This window comes from Bubalus bubalis, chromosome 3 (genome assembly GCF_019923935.1).
Source record: "Bubalus bubalis isolate 160015118507 breed Murrah chromosome 3, NDDB_SH_1, whole genome shotgun sequence".
Taxonomy (NCBI): domain Eukaryota; kingdom Metazoa; phylum Chordata; class Mammalia; order Artiodactyla; family Bovidae; genus Bubalus; species Bubalus bubalis.
Genome location: NC_059159.1, coordinates 20,612,904 through 20,636,401, shown reverse-complemented (window position 1 = coordinate 20,636,401; position 23,498 = coordinate 20,612,904). Strand labels below are relative to the sequence as shown.

At 42.3% G+C, this 23,498-nt stretch overlaps 1 protein-coding gene across 4 annotated transcripts in view; it reads right to left on the bottom strand.

Moving 5' to 3' along the window:
- Positions 1 to 23,498, bottom strand: part of STAT3 (signal transducer and activator of transcription 3) — a 75,572-nt gene that overhangs the window by 17,787 nt on the left and 34,287 nt on the right. For all 4 annotated transcript variants that reach the window (XM_025280126.3, XM_006055750.4, XM_006055751.4 and 1 more), the window contains exons 2-8: positions 14,531 to 14,681; positions 12,800 to 12,944; positions 12,118 to 12,216; positions 3,164 to 3,259; positions 2,910 to 2,991; positions 2,619 to 2,713; positions 2,284 to 2,435 (exon numbers count right to left, since the gene is read on the bottom strand). In XM_025280126.3, coding sequence (XP_025135911.1) covers positions 2,284 to 2,435; positions 2,619 to 2,713; positions 2,910 to 2,991; positions 3,164 to 3,259; positions 12,118 to 12,216; positions 12,800 to 12,944; positions 14,531 to 14,658 — 797 coding nt within the window. In that variant the 5' untranslated portion in view covers positions 14,659 to 14,681. The remainder of the gene's footprint in view (positions 1 to 2,283; positions 2,436 to 2,618; positions 2,714 to 2,909; positions 2,992 to 3,163; positions 3,260 to 12,117; positions 12,217 to 12,799; positions 12,945 to 14,530; positions 14,682 to 23,498) is intronic.

Below are 23,498 nucleotides of genomic sequence, written 5' to 3'. Positions count from 1 at the left end.
GATTCAGTCGTGTCCGACTCTGTGTGACCCCATAGACGGCAGCCCACCAGGCTCCCCCGTCCCTGGGATTCTCTAGGCAAGAACAGTGGAGTGGGTTGCCATTTCCTTCTCCAATGCATGAAAGTGAAAAGTGCAAGTGAAGTTGCTCAGTCGTGTCCGACTCTTCGTGACCCCATGTACTGCAGCCTACCAGGCTCCTCCATCCATGGGATTTTCCAGACAAGAGTACTGGAGTGGGGTGCCATTGGTTACCTAAGTGGTTGTATATAAATGAGCTGGAGAAGGGGAAGGGAATAAGACCACAGGTACTCTCATGCAGTCATCCAACATTAAGAAAGGAGCATTTTTTTCATTATGAAAATATATGAGTAGCATAACATTGACCATTTCTAAATACACAGTTCAGTGGCACTAGATTAGAAAAGGGAAAATTATTTTGCCCTTTTTTTTTGGCCATGCAGCATAGTTTGCAGGATCCCCACCAGGGATTGAACCCCAGTCCTGGCAGTGAAAGCGCCAAGTCCTAACTTTGGCCTGCTAGAAGGGAACAGCTACCCACTCCAGTATTCCTGCCTAGAGAATTCCATAGACAAGGAGCCTGGTAGGCTACAGTCCATGGGGTCACAAAGAGTTGGACACAACTGAGCAACCTTCATTTCACTTCCTAAAAGTTTACTTTACTTCACTTCCCAAAAGTTTACTTTTCAAAGAAGGAGGCAGACACAGAGGAAGACATGCCAAAACTTATACCACTAGGAGGCATTAATGAGGTAACCAATGGAAAGTTAACACGTTAGAACCCAGATACAGAGAACACGAAATATGGAATTTGGCGCTCACTTTCTTCAGCCTAACTTATTTTTGTACCAAATGTGAGGACTGGGGAAACGCAGGATATCTGGCAGCCCAAAAAGATAGGTTTGAACAGCTCTGTCCCGCACTGTCTATGCAAGCTTGGCCAGGTCCCTTCACCCTCGTGGGCCTTGATGTCCCCTTGCCTCAGAGGGTTGAACTGCACGATCCCCAGGAGCCCTTTAAACCTCGTCTTCTTGGATGACTGGATGTGACATTATGTTTCCAAATATTGATAACATGCATACAGAAAAAGTAGATGGGGAGACAAAGGCTGATTAAGTCTGCCCCCAAGGAGGGAGAATATCAGTGGCTCTCTCTGATGGCCCCCCACTTGTTTAGTGAAGACCCCAAAGAGACAGAGTGGAAGGCAAGGGGTGGAGAAGGACAGCACCAGGACTCCTGAGCTCACAGACTCCTTTCTGGCACCTACTGGGTTGGCTAAAATGTTTGCTTGGTTTTCCTATAAGATGTTATGGAAACATCTCAATACATTCCTAGAACTTATAAGTTACTTGGTTCCCTGATTAGAAAGCATTTAAAACTGCTTTCAATCAATGAGCAAAGCTCAGGGTTAGTTAGATGAACAAACAGGCATCTCATGTAGAGCTATCCTAAATTTCCAATTTCACGCTCTGTGTATCCTGGGTCAAGGTCAAGTTTCTCCCAGTTCAAGCTGGTACAACATACTGAGTATCGGGCCTTGGACATCAAGGGTGCTCAATCAAGATTTTCTGAGTGAATCAAAGTAAAAGAAGAGCATATAAAGAATGATCTTACAAATATGAAATGTATAGATTTCTAACTTTATATGTGTGTGTGTATATATATGTAATAAACATGTAGATTTTTATCTTTGTATGTGTATATATAATAACAGATGTCTGGAGTGACGGTCACCAAATGTTTAACTCTAAGTACCTCTGCATGATTTGATTTTTAAAGTCTTTTTGGCTCTTTATTAACTTTATGTATTTGAACTCTTTTCTCTTATAAAGAGCAGATGTCATTTGAGAGTCTTAGAATAACTAAAATTTAAAATTTAGTCTACATGTTTAAAAACACTTAAACCAAAAACTTTAGCAAAATATATGTAAAATATAGCAAACATAAATACATTTTCATTTAAAAAATTGTCCAAATAAAGTAAAAAGCTTTAACCCTTGGACTAAATTTGAGTATGTTGAAATCCCCACCCTTAAAATACAGTATGTGCATGCTTAGCCGCTTCAGTTGTGTTAGACTCTGTACGATCCTATGGACTGTAGCCTGCCAGGCTGCTCTGTCTATGGGATTCTCCAGGCAACAATACTGGAGTGGGTTGCCATGCCCTTCTCTACTGAAATGCAGTAGCAACTCTTTATGCAGCTCTGACCATATTTTACCACAGCTCTCCGAAAAGAAAGGGGAAACTTCTCTTCTCTGTCATACCAGTTTTCTAGCCGATCTAGGCAGATGTTGGGAGGGCCTCCAATGCAAGCAATCTGTTGTCGCCTCTTCCAGTCAGCCAATTCTTCATCCGTGAGAGTTTTCTGCACATACTCCATCGCTGACAAAAGCCCCGCCAGCTCACTCACGATGCTCTGGTTGGAAACCAAAAAACAAAGTCAGAAAACATTCCCCCAGACCGTCTCTAACCACAGACCGTCTCCCTTTGGTCAATTCCAGAGAAAGAACTGATTAGGAAACAGGCAAGTTCTTCCCAGAGATGCCCGATTCCCAAAGGTGAGTGAGCCAGGCACGGGGAGGGGGTCCACTGCTCTTACGCGCCGCATCTGGTCCAGGGCAGTAAGCATCTGTTCGAGCTGCTGCATCTTCTGCCTGGTCACCGACTGGTTGTTTCCATTCAGATCTTGCATGTCTGAGAAGGAAGGAGAACCTCCGTGAGATGAGGGAATACGCCTAGCTTCAGTAACTGGGCTCCCTTAACTGCCAGCAGCCCCTGAGCGCCCCCTCCCCTGAGTCTGAACTCAGAGTCAAGATGAGCCAGCTCTGAGACTCCAGTAACACAAACTCACTTTATATGGGGGATTTTAATGTCTCTAACATGCACTTGCCTCCTTGACTCTTGAGAGTTTTATAGTTGAAATCGAAATCATCCTGGAGATTCTCTACCACTTTCATCTTCTGTTCTAGATCCTGTTTCAAACAAACCAACCAAAACAGAAGTAAAAAAAAGGACTGCCCTCAAGAAAGAGAAAAGAAAGTTTCTGAGTAGGATTAAAATAAAGCCACAACCTCGCAAAAGCTACACACGGGACCCACAGGCCACTTCCCCAAGAAAAGGCTTCCCGCCCAAGACTTGCTTCACCTGGACACGCTTGCGGACGTCCTGCAGGTGCTGCTCCAGCATCTGCTGCTTCTCCGTTACCACGGCGGCTGTGGGGTGGTTGGCCTGGCCCCCTTGCTGCCAAGACAGGGAGCATGTGCACATGAAAGCCGGAAATAGCAGGAGAAGACTATCCCTGTCTGGTCTCCATCTCCTCCATGACCCTTCCTGCTTGGCCTGAGCTGCTGCTGCTGCCACTGTGAGGACAGAAGCGGTCCCACGACACCCACTGCTCTCCAGGGGCTGTCAGTGCAGGCCAAGAAAGCTCTCACACTTTTCCTTGTGTCCTTGGCTTTTTAACCTCATGGTGGTTTAGTCGCTAAGTTGTGTCTGACTCTTTAGTGACTCCATGGACTGTAGCCTGCCAGGTTCTTCTGTCCATGGGATTTCCCAGGCAAGAAGACTGGAATGGGTTGCCATTTCCTTCTCCAGGGGATCTTCCTGACCCAGGGATCGAACCCATATCTCCTGCACTGGCAGGCAGATTCTTTACTGACTGAGCCACCAGGGAAGCCATACTATAAACTCACTCTATGTACTGCACTCAGAGACCATATGTTGAGCTAAGACACAGTCCCTGCCTTCAGAAACCTCATTCTAGGTAAGGATATATACATACATACATATATATATATAATCAGGACAATGTATGAAAGCAGATGCTGGATGCCTGTTTAAATGTATAGCGGGAGGGGGACTTCCCTGGCAGTCCAGTGGTTAAGTATACACACTTCCACTGCAGAAGCGAGGGTGTAATCCCTGGTTGGGGAACTAAGATCTCGAATGTCATGCGGTACAGCCACAAAAAAAAAAGCATGAAGGTTTTTAGCACATTTCGGTAGAATAATAAAATTCCTAATCAAGAGATATCATCTAGGGGGAGAAGGGAAGGTGATGGCTGGTGCCTCAAAAAGGTTGAATAGCATATGCAACTTACAAATAAGTTCTGTCAAAGTAATAGGACATTAAAGACCATATAAAAGCTGCAGTGACCAAGACAGCGTGGCAGAAAAGAATTGAGAGTCCAGTTTTCCAAGCTAGAAATTTTCAGTTGTCTTTGACTTCACACTGAGCTGCCAGATCTTCCTGGCTCTGTATTCTGTAATCTCTCCAATGGATCTCTAGTGCTCCTGGCTCCCTTCAAGCCCCAAAGTTGATCCCTTTGCCTCTAGTCTCCCTCACTTCCAATCTGCTTTCCACACTGCTACAAGTCTCCGAAGTAGATTGAAACACGCCACCGTTAGAGGGACCTATTCTCTCCTTTTCCACTGGACCCTGTCCAAGCCCACAGAATATAAACTTCCCTTAGAAGTCCCAGGAAGGCGACCTCCACCCTTACATAACTCTCTTTACAGGAGGAGTGACTCATCGAATTAGTGAGGTTAGGAGAAAGACTGCCCACACAGAGATCTTTGAAGGCCCAGCCCTTAAGCTGGTGGTTCTCTCCCACTCTTGCCTTCCAGGGGCACACCTAGGGCAGGAGCCAGGGCCTGGTTTCTAGAAGCAGTTCGAGGGGCCTATGTGTCTGAGTTCAGGGGGTATTAGTGTGTGTTCTCTAAAGCTCCAAAAGGATGGCTGGGCAGTGCTGTTCTGCAAATCCAGTCTCTCACCCCAACACCTGACTCAGACAACAGGCATCTACACAACAAGCACCTCCTGTACAGCACAGGGAACTATACTCAATATCTTATAACAACCTATAATGGAAAAGAATCTGAAGAAGAAACTGAATTGCTCTGCTATAAATCTGAAACACTGTAAATCAACTATGCTGCTGCTGCGTCGCTTCAGTCATGTCCAACTCTGTGAGACCCTATAGACAGCAGCTCACCAGGCTCCCCCGTCCCTGGGATTCTCCAGGCAAGAACACTGGAGTGGGTTGCCATTTCCTTCTCCAGTGCGTGAAAGTGAAAAGTGAAAGGGAAGTCGCTCAGTCGTCTCCGACTCTTTGCGACCCTATGGACTGCAGCCTACCAGGCTCCTCCGTCCATGAGATTTTCTAGGCAAGGGTACTGGAGTGGCTTGCCATTGCCTTCTCTAGTAAATCAACTATACTTCAATATAAATAAATAGTTTGGGATTGACTGCTATATTTACAATGGATAACCAACAAGAACCTACTGTACAGCACAAGGAATTCTGTTCAATATTATGTAATAGCTTAAATGGGAAAAGAACTTGAAAAAGGATACATGTATGAAGTGAAAAGTGAAAGTGTTAATTGCTGAGTCATGTCCAATTCTTTGCCATCTCATGGACTATAGTACACCAGGTTCCTCTATCCCTGGAATTATCCAGGCAAGAATACTGGAGTGGGTAGCCATTCTTTTCTCTAGGGGAATCTTCCCAACCCAGGGATTGAACCCTCATCTCCCGCATTGCAGGCAGATTCTTTACCTTCTGAGCCACCTGAAAAGCTCCATGTATGTATACACACACACACATATAACTGAATCACTTTGCTGTACTTTTTTAACAATACTCTGACATAAAAATATGTTTAAAAAAAATTTAAACACACAAATAAATAAAAATAAAGCCCCCACAGTCATCCATCCAAGTCATGCTTTCCAGTCCAGTTTACCAACAATACAGCTGATTGTTTCATCTGGTGTCAACTTCCTGGTCTGTTTCTTTTTCTAGAAAATGTTTTCTTTATATTTTGGCTGTGTCACATGGCATGTGGGATCTTCATTCCCTGACCAGAAATTGAACCGGTGCCCCCTGCACTAGCAGCGAGGAGTCTTAACTACTAGATCACCAGGGAAGTCCTCCTAGGTCTATTTCTAAATTGGTACTGCACTTAAAGAAGGAAAACAGATGCGATCAGTTATCACCCACAGAAATGGTGCCCCACTGCTTCCAGATATAAGCATCTCAGCCCAGCACAGACAGCTGTTTCACACAATCCAAGAAGAACTTAAACCCTCCCTCCCTGTGCTTCAGTCACAGCAAACTCCCCAGCCTTTGCACACAGCAGGTTTCCACACTGACTCCCCACACCCTGTCTACTCAGCTTAACTGTGTGCATGAGTGCAAAGTTGCTTCAGTCGTGTCCAACTCTTTGTGACCCTCTGGACTGTAGCTCACCAGGCTCCTCTGTCCATGGAATTCTCTAGGCAAAAATACTGGAGTGGGTCACCATGCCCTCCTCCAGGGCATTGTCCCAACCCAGGGATCGAACCCGAGTCTCTTATGTCTCCTGCATTGGCAGGCAGGTTCTTTACCACTAGAGCCACCTCACTCGGACTGGCACACCTGAACTCATTCACTTTCAAACTCAGTACAAATGTTTTTGCTCCATTGTGAAACCTTATTCAACTTCCCGAAGTTGAACCCTTACTCAATTTCAACATCCTCCTCTATGTTCTTCTCACTTGAAGTGTTTGTGCACCTATTACCCAATTAGACAGAGAGCCCTGGGAGACAAGGGACCACAGCCCACTAGTCCCCCAGGGCTTTACCCACAAAAGACAGGTGGGAATATGCCACAGATGTCAACAGACAAAACAACAGTGAGACCTGGCTTGAGCTAGCTCTGTAGCATGGGGCTGCAAACTTTTTCTCTAAGGGCCACACTGTAAATTTTTTTTTGGCTTTGTCAGTTACGCAGTCTCTGTCATAAATATGCAGCCCTGCCATTGCGGCATGAAGGCAATTACAGACAGGGCACAGGTGAACGAGTGTGGCTGTGTTCCAAAAACGCTTCATTTGCAAAAATACACAGCATGGGGTGGGAGGGGGATTGGAAGGAGAGGATGGGATGAATGGAGACAGTATCAGGGACACATATACACTATCATATGTAAAATGGATAACCAGTGGGAATTTGCTGTATGACTCAGGGAAGTCAAACCAGGGCTCAGTGACAACCTAGAGGGCTGGGATGGAATGGGAGGTGGGAGGAAGGCTCAAGAGGGAGGGAACATATGTAAATCCATGGCTGATCCATGCTGATGTATGGCAGAAACCAACACAATATTGTAATTAGCCTTCAATTTTAAATAAATAAAGAAAAAAAACAAACAACACAGCAGGCTGGATTTGGGCCCCGGGTATTGGTTGCCAGCCCCGATCAACACAATTGGGAACATCCTTGGGACACTTCCTGCTTTTCTAACTCCCATGGTAAGCTGGCGCCTCTATGCAAATTGGCTTAAGTTGATTATTTTTATCCTATGGAACAGTAATGCAAATATAAAAGTTCTCCACAAACAGCAAACCCTAGTGATGCACAAACAAGTGCCATCTTCTAACCTCCCTTACTCCAGAGTCTTGAAAGATGAGTATTACCCCCTCACCTGCACCTGAGTATACCAGCTTCCTATGTAAAATTCTTTAGTGGGGGGCCCTCCCTGGTGGTACAGGGGTTAAGACTCCGTGCTTCCACTGCAGAGGGCACAGGTTGGATCCCGATTTAGGGAACGAAGGTCCTGCATGCTGTGTGGTACAGCCAAAAAAAATAATCTTCAATGGGCCCCATTTTGTACAGACTTGATGATAACAATGGCAGCAGCAACAGAAAACAGTTAACATTTATCTTGCATTCATGTGTCAGGTCCTGTTCTATGCATTTTACATGTAGGAATTAATTTAATTCTATGAAGTCAGTACAATTATCTTCCCCAGTGGAGGAGAAGAGAGCAAACAGTTTGCCTCAGGTTACACAGCAGTGGCAGAGCTCTGGGGTTCACATACAGGCAATCTGGCCCCAAGTCCCCTGTGGTAAAACTACTCTTCTGAGGCCAAACTGAGGCATGACTAACTAGATTTTCACGATGTGGCCCTCTGACCACCTTATCTTCCTTTACCCAGTCAGATGCTGAACTTTCTACACTTCTCCCAAGAATACATATGCTTCCGATTCCCTGTTTGAACATGATCATCTTTCTGCCTACGGTGTGCTCTCTTTACCATTTGCCTGATGCTCATCTGATAAGCTTTGAGTCTCAGCTCAAACATGACCTCTCCTTTCTCCTCGATGCCTTCTCTTATATTCTCAATTAGACTTAGATATTCTTTCTTCTTTGTTCCTGCTATATTTTTGTCTTTTTTTTTTTTTTTAATTATTCATTTGGCTGTGCCTGTTCTTAGCTGCCAGGTGGCGCTGGTGATAAAGAACCTGCCTGCCAAAGCAGGAGATGTGAGACGCAGGTTTGATCCCTGGGTCGGGAAGATTCCCTGGAGAGGAAGCACGGCAACCCACTCCAGTGTTCTTGCCTGAGAATCCCATGGACAGAGGAGCCTGGTGGGCCACATCCATGGGGTCACAAAGAGTAGGACACGACTGAAGCGACTTGGCACATGGCATGGTCTCAGTTGCAGCACGTTGGATCTTTTTGTTGTTGTACACAAACTCTCAGTTGCAGTATGTGGGATCTAGTGCCCTGATCAGGGGTTGAACTCGGGCCCCCTGCATTGGGAGCTTGGAGTCTTAGCCACTGGATCACCAGGGAAGTCCCTGTTTTTGTCTTTGAAAAGAAAAAAAAAAAATTGCACATTCATGTTCACAGCAGCATTACTCACAACAGCCAAAAGGCAGAAGCTGCCCAAGTGTCCACTGACACTTGGATAAAGACGAATGGATAAACACAATGTGATATAACCACACAGTGAATAGTATTCATCCTTTGAAAGGAAGGGAATTCTGGATAAACATGCTACAGCATGGATAAACCTTAAGGATGTTATGTTAAGGGAAGGCACACACGGTACGTTACCACTTAAACGAGGTACCTAAAACAGACAAATTCAGAGACGTCACTTTGCCAACAAAGGTCTGTATAGTCAAAGCTATGGTTATTCCAGTAGTCATGCAGGGATGTGAGAGTTGGACCATAAAGAAGGTTGAGTGCCAAAGAATTGATGCTTTTGAACTGTGGTGCTGGAGAAGACTCTTGAGAGCCCCTTGGATAGCAAGGAGATTAAACCAGTCAATCTTAAAGGAAGTCAACCCTGAACTGGAAGGACTAATGATGACGCTCCAATACTTTGGCTACCTGATGTGAAGAGCTGACTTGTTGGAAAAGACCCTGATGCTGGGAAAGACTGAAGGCGGGAGGAGAAGAGGGCAGCAGAGGATGAGATGGCTGGATGGTATCACCAACTCAATGGACATGAGTTTGAGCAAATTCCGGGAGGCAGAGAAGGACACAGAAGCCTGGCATGCTGCAGTCCACGGGGTCGTAAAGAGTCGGACACGACTTAGCAGCTGAACAACAACAACAAAGAACAGTCAAATTCATAGAGACAGAAAGTAGAATGGTGATGCCAGGGGGATGAGCTGTTATTGTTTAATAGGTACAGAGTTTTAATTTTGCAAGATGAACAAATTTCTGGAGAAGTACAACAATGTGATGAACTTAACACTAATGAAACTATATATTTAAAAATGGTTAAGAAGGTAAATTTCATGTTGTGTGTATGCTACCATAATTTTTTTTAAAGAAGGGATAAAGAAAAAAAAAATTCCCCAATTAGAGGTTATTAAAGAAAACACCTCAGGGGAATTTCCTGGTAGTCCAGTGGTTAGGACTCTGTGCTTTCTCTGCAGAGGGTGTGGGTTCAATCCCTGGTTGGGGAAATAAAATCCCACAGGCAGCATGGCCAAAAAAACCAAACAATCAGCCAAATAAACAAAAAAACCCTCGGGGAAAATAAGAAAGTCTCCTGTAACCAACAATATCAATGCTTTGGCACATATCTTTCTGGGGTTTCCCAGGTGGCTCAGCGGTAAAGAATCTGTCTGTCAATGTAGGAGAGGCGGGTTTGATCCCTGGGTCAGGATGATCCTCTAGAGAAAGAAATGGCAACACACTCCAGTTTTCTTGCCTAGGAAATCCCATGGACAGAGGAACCTGTCGGGGCTACAGTCCATGGGGTTATAATAACACATATATCCTTCCAGACATTTTTTCACATGTATCAATAATATATGCATATAATTTATTTTTCCTGTTATGAAGCTGATCTTCCATTACATCTTCATGTAATGAAACGTTACTGTTACTATTTATGAGACCCACTGATTCTTAAAATATTTACCTTGAACATAATAACCTTTCTGAACTCTCGTTAGTTCTAATAGTTGTGTTGTTTTGTTTCATTTAAAGTTTGTCTCTTACTTTCCAACATTTACTCTCTCTTTTTCTGTCTTATTACATTGGCTTGATCTTTCAGAAAAATATCAATGGCAAGAGGCACCCTCAATCTTGTAACTATTTTAACAATATTACTTTAGTGTTTCACCATTGTGTATCACATTTCTGATAAATTTTCTTTTTTCTTTTATTTCTTTACTTTTAAAAATCTAGAATGGACACTAAATTTTGTCATCTAACAAAAATACAATTTTTCTTCTTTAATTTACTAATTTAATGAATTACATTAACAGACTCCCTAAAAAATCCTAACCATTTTAAATTTACTCTTTTAGGTCTTGATATTAGCATTATTTCAACCTCATAAAATAAGCTTTATTTACACTGTAGTTTAGGTCTTGATATTAGCATTATTTCAATCTTATCTCTTTTTCTCCTGCACTTTGGAGAAGTTAAATGATAATGGAACAATTTGTACCAAAAAAGTTTGTTAAAACTTCTAAACTATCTGGCCTTTTGGCTTTTTTGCTGGGATACAGAGTGTAATTTTTTAAGTCTTTGTCAATATATTTTTTATGGCTAAATCAACTTTTTTCATCTTTTTTTAATATATTTTAATAATTTGTATATCTTTCATTAGCTTCCCATGTGGCGCTAGTGGTAAAGAACCCGCCTCCAATGAAGGAGGCATAGGAGAGAACTCGACCCCTGGGTCAGGATGATCCCCTGGAGGGGGGCATAGCAACCTACTCTAGTATTCTTGCCTGGAAAATCCACTGCATTATAAAGTTTGATTTTCTGTTTCACACCACAACCTCCTCTAGAGCAGGGGGTCATAACAATTAGCACACAGTAGGACACACATAGATATATAATAGATTAGATGATCTAGAGAGATGGATATGACTATCATATATCAATATGTGGTCCCTCAATGGGCCTGTAGGGTCATATAATCTCTATTCCCTAAATTAACTGTATCTTTAGCTCTAGGGAGGTTATCCTCAAACTTAACCACAAAGAGAAATACATATGAACCTGAATGACTCAATCCTAAACCACCACCAAGGTGGCTCCCAAGAATAGTCCATTTTCATTCTTCCTGGTGCAAGTGTGAACAGTCACAGCGTTTGGGGAAAGCAACCCAGAACTATCTGTAAAATTTTATATATTTTACACACACACACACCCCCCTTGATCTAACAATCCCACACCTAGAAATCTATAGTAGAGAAAACACTGCATAAATATATTAAGATATATAGGGAGGTACTGCACTAGTGTTTTTCATGGAGGAGAAAAAAAAAACAGAATGAAATGAAGTCTATTGAAGGGACAATAATAAATTACATACTACAGAATATGTAGCAAATATGTACTACAGAATATTATGCAGCAAATAAAGTGAGTTAGCTTTAAACTGCTTGACTTAGAAGGATTTACATGATGTAATTAAAAGAATGCAAGATGTGGAGAAGTAAACCAATTTAAATATCCTGTGTGTGCATGTGTTTTCTATAGTTTATAGGAGCCTGGAGACAGTTATGAAAGGATATATTCCCGACTATTAATGTTGGTTTCCTGGGAAGACAAAATGGACAGAGGAGCCAGTGACCTTTCAGTTCTTCTTAAAACTTTCTTCCTTGTAATTTTCTGTAATGTTTTATTAAATAAAGTCTTTCTGAAAAAGGAGAATGCATTTTATATGCTGAGAAAGTTATTTTTACTGTACAAAACCCCCAAACACCCACTACTCTGGAGGTCAAAAAGCAAGGACATCTTCGTACACACGAAGGAAGCACATGTCAACAGCGCTCGTTTCTTCCCAGGCCTCACCTGGGCTGCAGTGGCTGCAGTTTGGAGGAGGCGGGACTCCTCCCACAGGCAACGGGCCACAATTCGGGCAATCTCCATTGGCTTCTCAAGGTATCTGCTCTGTAAGTGGGGAGACAAAGAGAATGAAAGGCAGCAGCAGACTCAGGAGATGTGGACTGAACTTTGCTAACTTAAAGCTAACTTCCTCATAAACTAGGGAAAGTGTTATATTTACTACATGGAACCACAGAGCATCAGAGCCTGGCTACAGTCAGTAGGAGAAGTGACGAAGAGAAGAAGAAAGGCAGTCACGATGAGCAGTACTGCAGTGAGAGTAGGCTTGGTTGCCTGTCTTTGGACAGTGAGTTATCCTGGTCTTACAGGGGGGTGACTGACTTTGTCAAGGAGTATCCAACTATGGTGTCCAAGCCTTTGACACTGAAAAGTAAGAGCCATCTTCCTAGTCATCTGAACTTGTTACAATCATGTTATTAGCATACTAACATAATATAATTAACATAAAAATCACATTATTATTTCAATGAACCAACCAAGTAAATTTCAAGCAATAATACTCAAAGGGCTGGTAATTTCTCCTTGGATTTAAAGTACAAGATAGGTTATTAATTAATCAAGCAATAAAGAAACATTTTCAGGAAAGAAAGCTAAAACCCTTCTCTGCAGGTTCAGTTTCTCATCACACCTGAAGGAACTGCTTGATTCTTCGCAAATTGTGCTGATAGAGAACATTGGACTCTTGCAGGAAGCGGCTATACTGTTGGTCAATTTCTCCCAAGAGATTATGAAACACTAAAGTCGCATGTGATTCTTTGCTGGCCGCATATGCCCTAGAAAAAGGAAGATAAAGGCAAAGAATGATTCTGAAACCTACACACACACACACGCTCACACACGCACAGGCATGCACTCGAAATCACCATCAAGAAGGAGGGAAAAACAAGGCAAATCTGATGCTTTAACCCACCCACCTTTTTAGATGCATCTTACTCAGCAATCATAAATGTCATTGATTTTAAAATTACCAACAATTATTTTGGATACTATTAAGTGACTGTCATAGTTCTATATTTATCAAATTTTGAATGATCAGATATGCTGTTTTCCTTTAAATTCTCAGTCAACTCAATGGTCAGATTTTCAGAAGCAAATAACCAATCCCAGGTTAGGATGGCCTATTTCCAACATCTCTGAATTACCTCCCTGGCCCCTCATCAAATACTGGAAAAATTAGGTCATGGGCCTGAATTAAACCAAAATTAAAAGGTGGATCTGAATACTTTCAAGTGAAGGAAAAAGTTGCTGGGCTTCTGTACCATTATCTTCTCTATGACCAAGTGTTAGTCTTTCAGTTGTGTCCAACTCTTGCGATCCTGCAGACTGTAGCCTTCTAGGCTCCTCTGTCCATGGAATTCTCCAGGCGGGAATACTAGAGTGGGTTGCCATTTCCTTCTCCAGGTGATACTCCTGAACCAGGGATACGAACCCAGGTCTCCTGCATTGCAGGCGGTTTCTTTACCATCTAAGCCACCAGGGAACCCCTATCTCCTCTATGACTGAGTCTGTTTCTCTAACTCTGTATCTCTTTTCTTTAATGAAAGAGGAATCAGAAGTACAAACCCAAACCTTTTTTTATCCATGACAAAATTCTCATTCAGATTAAAAAAATGTATCTGTAGCATGTCCCTGAAGCATCAGAACACACAGAGAATCTCATCAAGCAAATGAAATTAAAATGGGCTTCCCTGGTGGCTCAGATGGTAGAGAATCTGCCTGGAATGCGGGAGGCTTGAGTTCAACCCCTGGGTAGGGAAGATCCCCTGGAGAAGGGAATGGTAACCCACTCCAGTATTCTTGCCTGGAGAATTCCATGGACAGAGGAGCCTGGCGGGCTACAGCCCATGTGGTCAGAGGGTCAGACATGACTGAACCAGTAACACTTTTTACTTTCAATTTCACATCTTGCGAAGAACTGACTCATTTGAAAAGACCCTGATGCTGGGAAAGATTGAAGGCAGGAGGAGAAGGGGACAACAGAGGATGAGATGGTTGGATGCAATCACCGACTCAATAGACATGAGTTTGAGTAAACTCCAGGAGTTGCTGATGGACAGGGAGGCCTGCGGTGATGTAGTCCATGGGATCACAAAGAGTTGGACATGACTGAGGGACTGAACTGAACCATCAAGCAGGATGTTTCAGTGTGCCAAAAGACAGCTGTCCAGATGCCCTTCTAATGTAAAAATCTCTTTCAGGACTAAAAAGACCTCTTTACTTTCCAATCTCTTTTGCCCCGTCACCTGCAACTATAAGCTTTAAGATGAAATAGTTAGCAAAGAGTTAAGTTAGAGCAGATCATGTCTCTTGACTCAAACTAACACCTAGCAATTTGGGGAGTTTATTGAGAAGGACTTACCAATCTTGACTCTCGATCCAAGGGGCCAGAAACTGCCGCAGCTCCATGGGGAAGCTGTCACTGTACAGCTGATGGAGCTGCTCCAAGTACCGTGTGTCCAGCTGCTGGAGCTGATTCCATTGGGCCATTCTGCTGGAATCAGGGGTCACAACTGCAAACCAAAGGTTCATATGGTCACTACCAGCCCCAGTAAGAGGAAATGGTCTATCCAACACAGGGATCAGGTCTATGATTAGGGATAAAAGGTGCTGTGGAAAGGCTCTCACTTGTTCCACCCAGTTTAGAACAATACATATGCATTCAAATCTCTACCCTTGGGGCCACATCACAGCTTCTTTCTTCTAAACCAAGATGACAATGTGGGCATGGTGCCAAGTTCTAGAATCCATTATCTCCCAGAGGTATGTGAAGTTGAGAAACTACTTCACTTCCAGATTTCATTTCTTCCTCTTATTACACAGAGATTATAATTCCCAGCTCTCTGGGCTACTGAAATAATATTTCTAAAGCATCCAGCTCAGTGCTCAGCACACAACAGATGCTCAACAGATATGAGTTCCTTTCTTTCCACTTGCCACTCCTTTTAGGTGGACTGGGAAATATGAATACAGTAAACCTGAACTAAGACCAAAATGTGGGATGTGGGTGTTCAGGGAGGACAGAGAGCTAATTCCAAGGCTACGGATTTAGAAACTACCACACTGTTAATCGGTTATACGCCAACATAAAATAAAATGTTAAGAAGGACTACAGATTTTAACCTACAAACAAGGATCTGCCTGGGGTTCTCCCACTCAAAAAAGAGTAATTTTGTTTTTAAAATTTCTCAGTCTGGGGTGAGAAAGAAGAGAAGCTAAAGACAAGGCATTCGAGTTGTCCCCAGGTTCATGAATACCCCAGAGAAATGTTCAGGAAGGAGAAGGCAAGCCAGCTAACCACCTTAAATCCTCTTTCTGAATAGCCTGGGTCATTGAAATAGCAATAGAGACCAAGTAATCTTAAGAACTGGGGTTCCCTGGTGGCTCAGACGGTAAAGAATCAGCCTGCAATGCAGGAGATCTGGGTTTGACCCCTGGGTTGGGAAGATTCCCTGGAGAAGGGAATGGCTAGCCACTCCAGTATTCTTGCCTGGAGAATTCCAAGGACAGAGGAGCCTGGTGGGCTACAGTCCATGGGGTTGCAAAGAGCTGGACACGACTGAGCGACTAACGTAACAACAACAATCTTAAGAAGCTGTAAAGGCTAACTACAAGCAGTAGCCAAAGACTAAGCTATGTATAGGTCAGAGTATATTGACATGGTTCTCTGGGACAGTGAGAACATTTACTGAGAGATAGAATATATACAAATACATATATAGAGTGTTTGATTTCTCAGAGAAGGCATGAAGAAGCACCTAATTACTGGTCCTTTCATAAAAAGAACTGGGCGGGACTTCGCTAGTGGGCCAGTGGTTAAGGGTCTGCCTGCCAATGCAGTCGACACGGGTTCGATCTCTGGTCTGGGAATATTCACATGCCAAGGAGCAACTCAAGCTGAACAAATCCAAATTATAGAATTCCAGAGAGCTGTGCTGCTGTTCTCCTCCCCTCTCTTGGGGGGACAGATGCAGCAGACCCCCTTGCTACTACAAAGATAATGTCAATGGATCAAACTTTCAAGCATATATTCAGGAGAGCAGAGGCTGGCCCCACCCAGCAGTCTTTACATTGAACAAATAACTATCTAAGGCAGCATTATCCAATGAAATGTAATGCAAGCCACATAGGTGATCTTAAATATTCTAGGGGCCATATTTTAAAAAGTAAAAAGAAACAGGTAAAATTAACTTTAAAAATACATTTTCCTTAACCTAAGTCATCCAAAATGTTAGCACCTTAACGTGTGATCATACAAAAATTTTTCATGAGATACATTACATTCTTCTTTTCACACACAGTTTTCTAAACCCAATGTGTGCTTTACACTTACACCACAGATCTAAGGTATTTCCCCGCTTAAGTACCAAAGGCTTAAGTTCCACTAGTGAAAACTTCGGTAAAGCAAAGAAATGAGAACGTCGGAATGAGGTACTTGCCCCAATCAGGCTAGTTCTTTTTAATAAATAAGCTAAATCTTCCAACAATGTTAGAGGGGAATAAGTTAAGTTTTCTCATTGCTTGGGATTTAAAAAAAAAAAACAATATCTGAGGCATGTCTTGAACATTTTGAGCTACCACTCCTTTGCAGTCTCCCCCACCGCTACCCCCTGTCCAAGCATTGCTCACTCCCAAGACTACCTGCCACAGTACCAGTGCAATGCTACCTGGGCAGTAATACGTGTGTGCGAAACAGCAAGGAAGCGCATGCTACTGCTGAAGCATTGTGACCATGCTGAGTTTTACTCTCAATAGGAAATCAAAGGCCTACAACCACTATGGACAACAGTATGCAGGTTCCCTAAAAAACTAAAAATAGAACTATCATATGATCCAGTAATCTCACTCCTGGCCATATACCCAGAGAAAATCTTTACTTCAAAAAGATACACACACCCCAGTGTTCACTGCTGCACTATTTACAACAGCCAAGACATGGAAGCAACCTAAATGTCCATCAACAGAGGAATGGATAAAGAAAATGTAGCATTTGTGTGCAATACACGTGCGCGCACACACACACAATGGAGAACAACTCAGCCATAAAAAGGATGAAATAATGCCATTTGCAGTAACATGGAGGGACCTAGAGATTACCATACCAAGTGAAGTAAGTCAGACAGAAAAGACAAATATCATATGATATCACTCATGTGGAATTTACCTTTAAAACAATGATACAAATGAGCTTATTCACAAAACAGAAAGACTCACAGATTTCAAAAACAAACATGGTTACCAAAAAGCAAATGTGGATGAGAGGGATAAATTAGGAGTTTATGATTAACACACACACACTACTATATATAAAACAGATAACCAACAAGGACCTACTGCATAGCACAGGGAACTCTACTCAATATTCTGTAATAACCTATATGGGAAAAGGATCTGAAAAAGAATGAATATATATATGTATAACTGAATCACTGAGCTGAAGCTAACACACAGTTATAAGTCAACTATACTCCAATAAAATTAAAAAAAGAAAAAAAAATCAAAGGCCATTAGAACACTCTTACAATAGTCACATTAGGACCAAATTAAAATCTGCCTGCTGCTGCTGCTGCTGCTGCTAAGTCGCTTCAGTCGTGTCCGACTCTGTGCGACCCCCTAGACGGCAGCCCAGGCTCCGCCGTCCCTGGGATTCTCCAGGCAAGAACACTGGAGTGGGTTGCCATTTCCCTCTCCAATGCATGGAAGTGAAGTCACTCAGTCATGCCTCCTAGGCTAAAACCATCAGGATCTGCCCTGTGTTTCTCAGGACATGATTTGCATAGAAATCTGTGTAATATGCCAATTTATATCGATTTCTGTCTCATGTGAATGTCAAAACTGTAGATCTACATAATTCAATATAGCAGCCAGTAGCCGTATGTGGTTACTGAGCACTTGAAAATGTGGCTCATTTCAAACCAGATAGGCTGTAAAATACACACCAAATTTTGAAGACTCAGTACAAAAATAAAAGTAAAATATCTCATTAATATAGAAATGTTAATATTCTAGATATACTGGATTAAGTTTTACTATCTTTTTTTTTTCTTTTTGGTTGCTCTGCATGGCTTGCAGGATCTTAGTTCCCAGATCAAACCCAAGTTCCCTTCAGTGAAAGTGCTGAGTCCTAACTATGGGACCACCAGGGAAGTCCCTAAATAAAATACACCGTTAAGATGAATTTTATTTATTTCTTCTTACTTCTTTTACTGTGGCTACTAGAAACTTTAACACTACATATGTGACTTGTATTCTATTTTTGCTGGACACTACTGCAGATTATGTAATCCAAAAGCTGTGGTTCTAATAAAGTACTTAAAGAAATAGACATCTTTTCATAATAAACTCCTGTATTATAAGTCAATTAAAAAATAGACTAACTGCTGATCGTGGATACAAATACAGAACCATTACAGTCTGATCCTTGAAGGTCCAAATTAAAACTATGAAGCAGCATCCCACTATCCCTGCTCGCTTCTGGATTAACCATGGAGTCATGGGCTTCCCTGGTGGCTCTGACAGTAAAGAATCTGCATGCAATGCAGGAGACTGGGGTTTGATCCTTGAGTTAGGAAGATCCCCTGAGGAAGGGAATGGCTACCCACTCAGATATTCTTGCCTGGAGAATTCCGTGGACAGAGGAAGGAGCCTGGCGGGTTACAGTCCATGGGGTTGCAAACAGTCAGAGTTGACTACGTTTCACTTTTTCACTTTCATGCCTGAATAGTTGCATTTTCAAACTCTTACATCATTAAAAAATTTCAAATTGTTGAAAGTTTGCCGATTCATTTCTAATTCATTACTCAGAGGTTTTTGTTGCTGTTGTTGTTTGGGTTTTAGTTAGTGCTCAGTTCAGTTCAGTTCAATTGCTCAGTCATGTCTGACTCTTTGCAACCCCATGGACTGCCCCACGCCAGGCCTCCCTGTCCATCACCAACTCCCAGAGTTTACTACAGCTCATGTCTATTGAGTCAGTAATGCCATCCAACCATCTCATTCTGTCATCCCCTTCTCCCGCTTTCAATCTTTCCCAGCATCAGGGTCTTTTCAAATGAGTCAGCTCTTCACATCAGGTGACCAAAGTACTGGCGTTTCAGCTTCAACATCAGTCCTTCTAATGAACATCCAGGACAGATTTCCTTTAGGATGGACTGGTTGGATCTCCTTGCAGTCCAAGGGACTCTGACGAGTCTTCTCCAACACCACAGTTCAAAAGCATCATTTCTTCGGCGCTCAGCTCTCTTTATAGTCCAATTCTCACATCCATACATGACTACTGGAAAAACCATAGCCTTGACTAGAACAGACCTTTGTTGGCAAAGTAATGTCTCTGCTTTTAATATGCTGTCTAGGTTGGTCATAACTTTCCGTCTAAGGAGTAAGCGTCTTTTAATTTCATGGCTGCAGTCACCATTTGCAGTGATTTTAGTGCTAGTTAGTACAATAATTGGGCTATTTCTTAAACCAGACACGAGCTAACAATATTTTATTTTCCATAAAATTAAAAGACCAAAAATGACTAATGTTATGTTCTATGTCTCAGTCTAATCACTGTAGGTAATAGTGTATTAGCTCTCTTATATTAAAAAAAAAAATCATTCTAAATGAAAGCCAAAGAACAGGTAGTATTTTCAGCTAAGGGTCAAACAGTGATTTCCTTACCAGCTGCTTAGCTACTAACCATATTTAACTAACAGGAGCCACAGGCCAACTGCTCTTCATAAGAACTGTGGATCCTCAATGGATCATTAGCTGGGACTTTCCTGGCGGTCCAGTGGTTAAGAATCTGCCTTCTAATGCAGGGCACTTGGGTTTGAGCCCTGGGGCAACTGAGCGCATGAGCTGCAACTCGAGAGAAGCCCACACACCTCAACAAGACAACCACGTGCCATAACAAAGACCTGATGCAACCAAATAAATGTTATATAAAGACAGAGATCATTAGCCAAATTGTCTAGGAAACCATGGCCAATTAGCTTTATGGTAACTGTCTTAACTGCAAAAAAAGTTTTTTCAGGTCCACTTTATTTCACAATTTCAATTCTGCTTTTTGAATTGCAAGTTAATCTGAAGGACTTCGCTAAATTTTAGCTAAAGTATTTATCTATGGAATGATTCTAAATCTAATTCTAAACGTGACTTAAAAACCACTTTCACTGAACCCCAAACAGAGACAGAAATTTGCACAACAATGTGAGTGCCCAGTACCACTCCAGGCAGAGGAGAGAAGGCAATTCATTCCATACAGTGGCTGGCTTAGGGCAATACAGTCTCTAATTCTCTTCAGGTGTGTTTAAAAAAAAAAAGCATTTATTTATTTGGCTGCGCTGGGTCTCAGTTGTGGCACAAGGGATCATTAGTTGCAGGGGCATGTGGGGTCTAGTTCCCTGGCCAGGAATCAAACCCAGGCCCTCCAGCACTGAGAGGATGGAGTCTTAGCCATGGGACCACCAGGGAAGCCCCTCTCCAGGACTTAACTCTGTTTAAGGTTCACATATATCAAATGTTAGCAGATAAAGGAAAGGTAAGTTTGATCCTGTTTTCTATAACTGAAGAGAAAAGAACAATAAAAATGAAACAGCAAGTCACCAAAGACTTTCTGGACTTTTCAGAACAGGAATTTCTCAGCCTCTTGGGGATAATTTACCAACAACAAGTCAAAAGGCAAACAACTAGTGTCTAATGGGGAACTTATTACTGTAAAGATCGCTGAAAAGATTCATCCACTAAGTCACAGTTTTCATTTACGTACTTTGATCTAAAGAAACCAAGGGATGTACTGAGAACCACGAGTCAAGACCACTTAAAAAAGGCTTCATTACATCATTTCATAAAATATATTTTTAAAATTAACACCTGTTCTTTGCATCCATGCACCAGTGGATTTACGACAAAGGGTGAGTGAATCGGGGTGAAAGTGAGGAGAGGGAGGAAAACCAGGTGTCCACGAACATAAAGAGATCTAAAGATAGTTTCTGTTCCACTTTGCAGTGCGTCACAAGATTTTTATTTGGATGTTAGCCATACTCTGTAGTAGAAATACCTACCTTTAAAACAACATATTTATTCATACTTGTACTTTATCTGTTGTCTACACTAAGCTCCTCTTTGCTGTCAGGAAAGGCCCAGTGACTAAGGCAACCCAAGTAAAAAGTAACATATAAACGGTACTATGGAGAAGGCAATGGCAACCCACTCCAGTACTCTTGCCTGGGAAGTCCCATGAACAGAGGAGCCTGGTGGGCTGCAGTCCATGGGGTCGCGAAGAGTCGGACACAACTGAAGTGACTTAGCAGCAGCAGCAAATGGTACTAAGGTCTACAGAAACCAGTCCTTTTGAGAAGACATTTTTACAAGACTATAAAAGTAATCATGTTGGGACTTTCCTGGCGGATCAATAGTTAAGACTCTATACTTGCAATGCAGGCAGCATGGGTTCGACCTCTGACTAGGGAACTAAGATTCCACGTGCTGCACGGTGTGACCAAAAAAATAAAATAAAAATAATTCAAAATAAGTACAGTTGGATAGTAAATATGTGATTTCGTTGCTTACAAATCCAAACAGTTCCTTTATAAAGTTTAAGACTAGATGTTGAGGACTTCCTCAGTGGCACAATGGATAAGAATCTGCCTGCCAATGCAGAGAACATGGGTTCGATCCCCGACCCAGGAAGATCCCACATGCTGCAGAGCAACTAAGCCTGTGTGTCATAATTACCAAGCCTGCAGTCTACAGCCTGGGAGCTGAAACTGCTGAGCCTGTGTGCTGCAAATACTGAAGTCTGTGAGCCCTCGAGCCCGTGCTCTGCAACGAGAAGCCCAAGCATTGCAAGGAAGAGTAGCCCCCACTTGTTGTAACTAGAGAAAGCCTGTGAGCAGCAACGACCCAGCACAACCAAGAATAATAAACTAATTTTTTTTTAAAAAAAAGACTAGACATTTGCCTTCACAATAAGATGTCTATACAGACACCCAGTTTTGGTTTCCTAAAAAGACAAAATATTAAACACTTGAGTGCCCAATCTGAACTAACCTCACTGTAATAATCAAATACATTCAATTATAGATAACAATAAAATATTTGTTTTAAAGTTAGAAACCAACACTTCCTTGAAAAAAAAATGGACATTGAGATATAAGAGAATTTGAATTATAGTTCCCTACTAATGTGGGCAAAACTGATTATAAGAAAGAAGTACTACTAAATTATTGGGGAGCAGAGCTTGGAGATGGACATGACTGAGTGACTTCACTTGCACTTTTCACTTTCATGCACTGGAGAAGGAAATGGCAACCCACTCCAGTGTTCTTGCCTGAACAATCCCAGTGATGGAGTGATGGGGGAGCCTGGTGGGCTGCCGTCCGTGGGGTCACACAGAGTTGGACACGACTGAAGCGACTTAGCAGCAGCAGCAGAGCTTGGAGAAGTGAGGGAAATAAGTTTTAATGACACTCTAAAGTACATGCAACCCCCCAAATTCTATTATCCCTCATTCTTCTTATCCAACTTTATTTATTTTGGCTGTGCTGGGCCTTCCTTGCTGCAACAGGGCTTTCTCTAGCTCAAGCAAGTGGGGGCTGTGGTGTATGGGCTTCTCATTGTGGTGGCTTCTCTCATTGTGGTTCTTGGGCTCTAGAAAGTGGGCTTCAGTAGTTGCAATGCATGGGCTCAATTGCCACTCAGCAACTAAGCTTAGTTGCTGCTCAGCATGTAGGATCTTCCTGGACCAGGCATCGAACCTGTGTCCCCTGCATTGGCAGGCAGTCTCCAGGGAAGTCCATTATCCCATTTTAATTCTTGGAAAAGTTCAAGACTCTTGTGCTGAGCACATGATTTTTTTTTCCATTCCAAATCCTGACATGTGTAAGGTCTTATCACTAGCACTACTTTGATGTAGTTATCTAATTTAAATCCAGAAACTTAGAGAATAAAATGTATCAGGTTTACAGTTAAATGTAAGAGGTGGAGACGACCAGGAATGTGAACAGCAAAAAGGAAGGAAAACCTAGTGCCCTGGTCCATGAAGGACAATCAGGATGTTAAAAGCAAAACCAAAAGCACTAACGAACATCTAGTGCTCAAACAGCTACCTTTGAGAAAAAGATTCTGAAAACTATGAATTACCAGGGCCTCTTATTATTTCAAATCTAATAGTGCTATGGAAGTAATTTTTTTTTTTTTAACGCAATGTATTCCCCATACTGCATTTGGGATAGGCACCACATGTGATCACAACTATTTCAGATTAAACAAGAGCAGAACAAATAAATTCTCTCTAAACTGAAAGTAACACAACTAGACATGCTTTGTCAATTACTCAATGTGAAGTT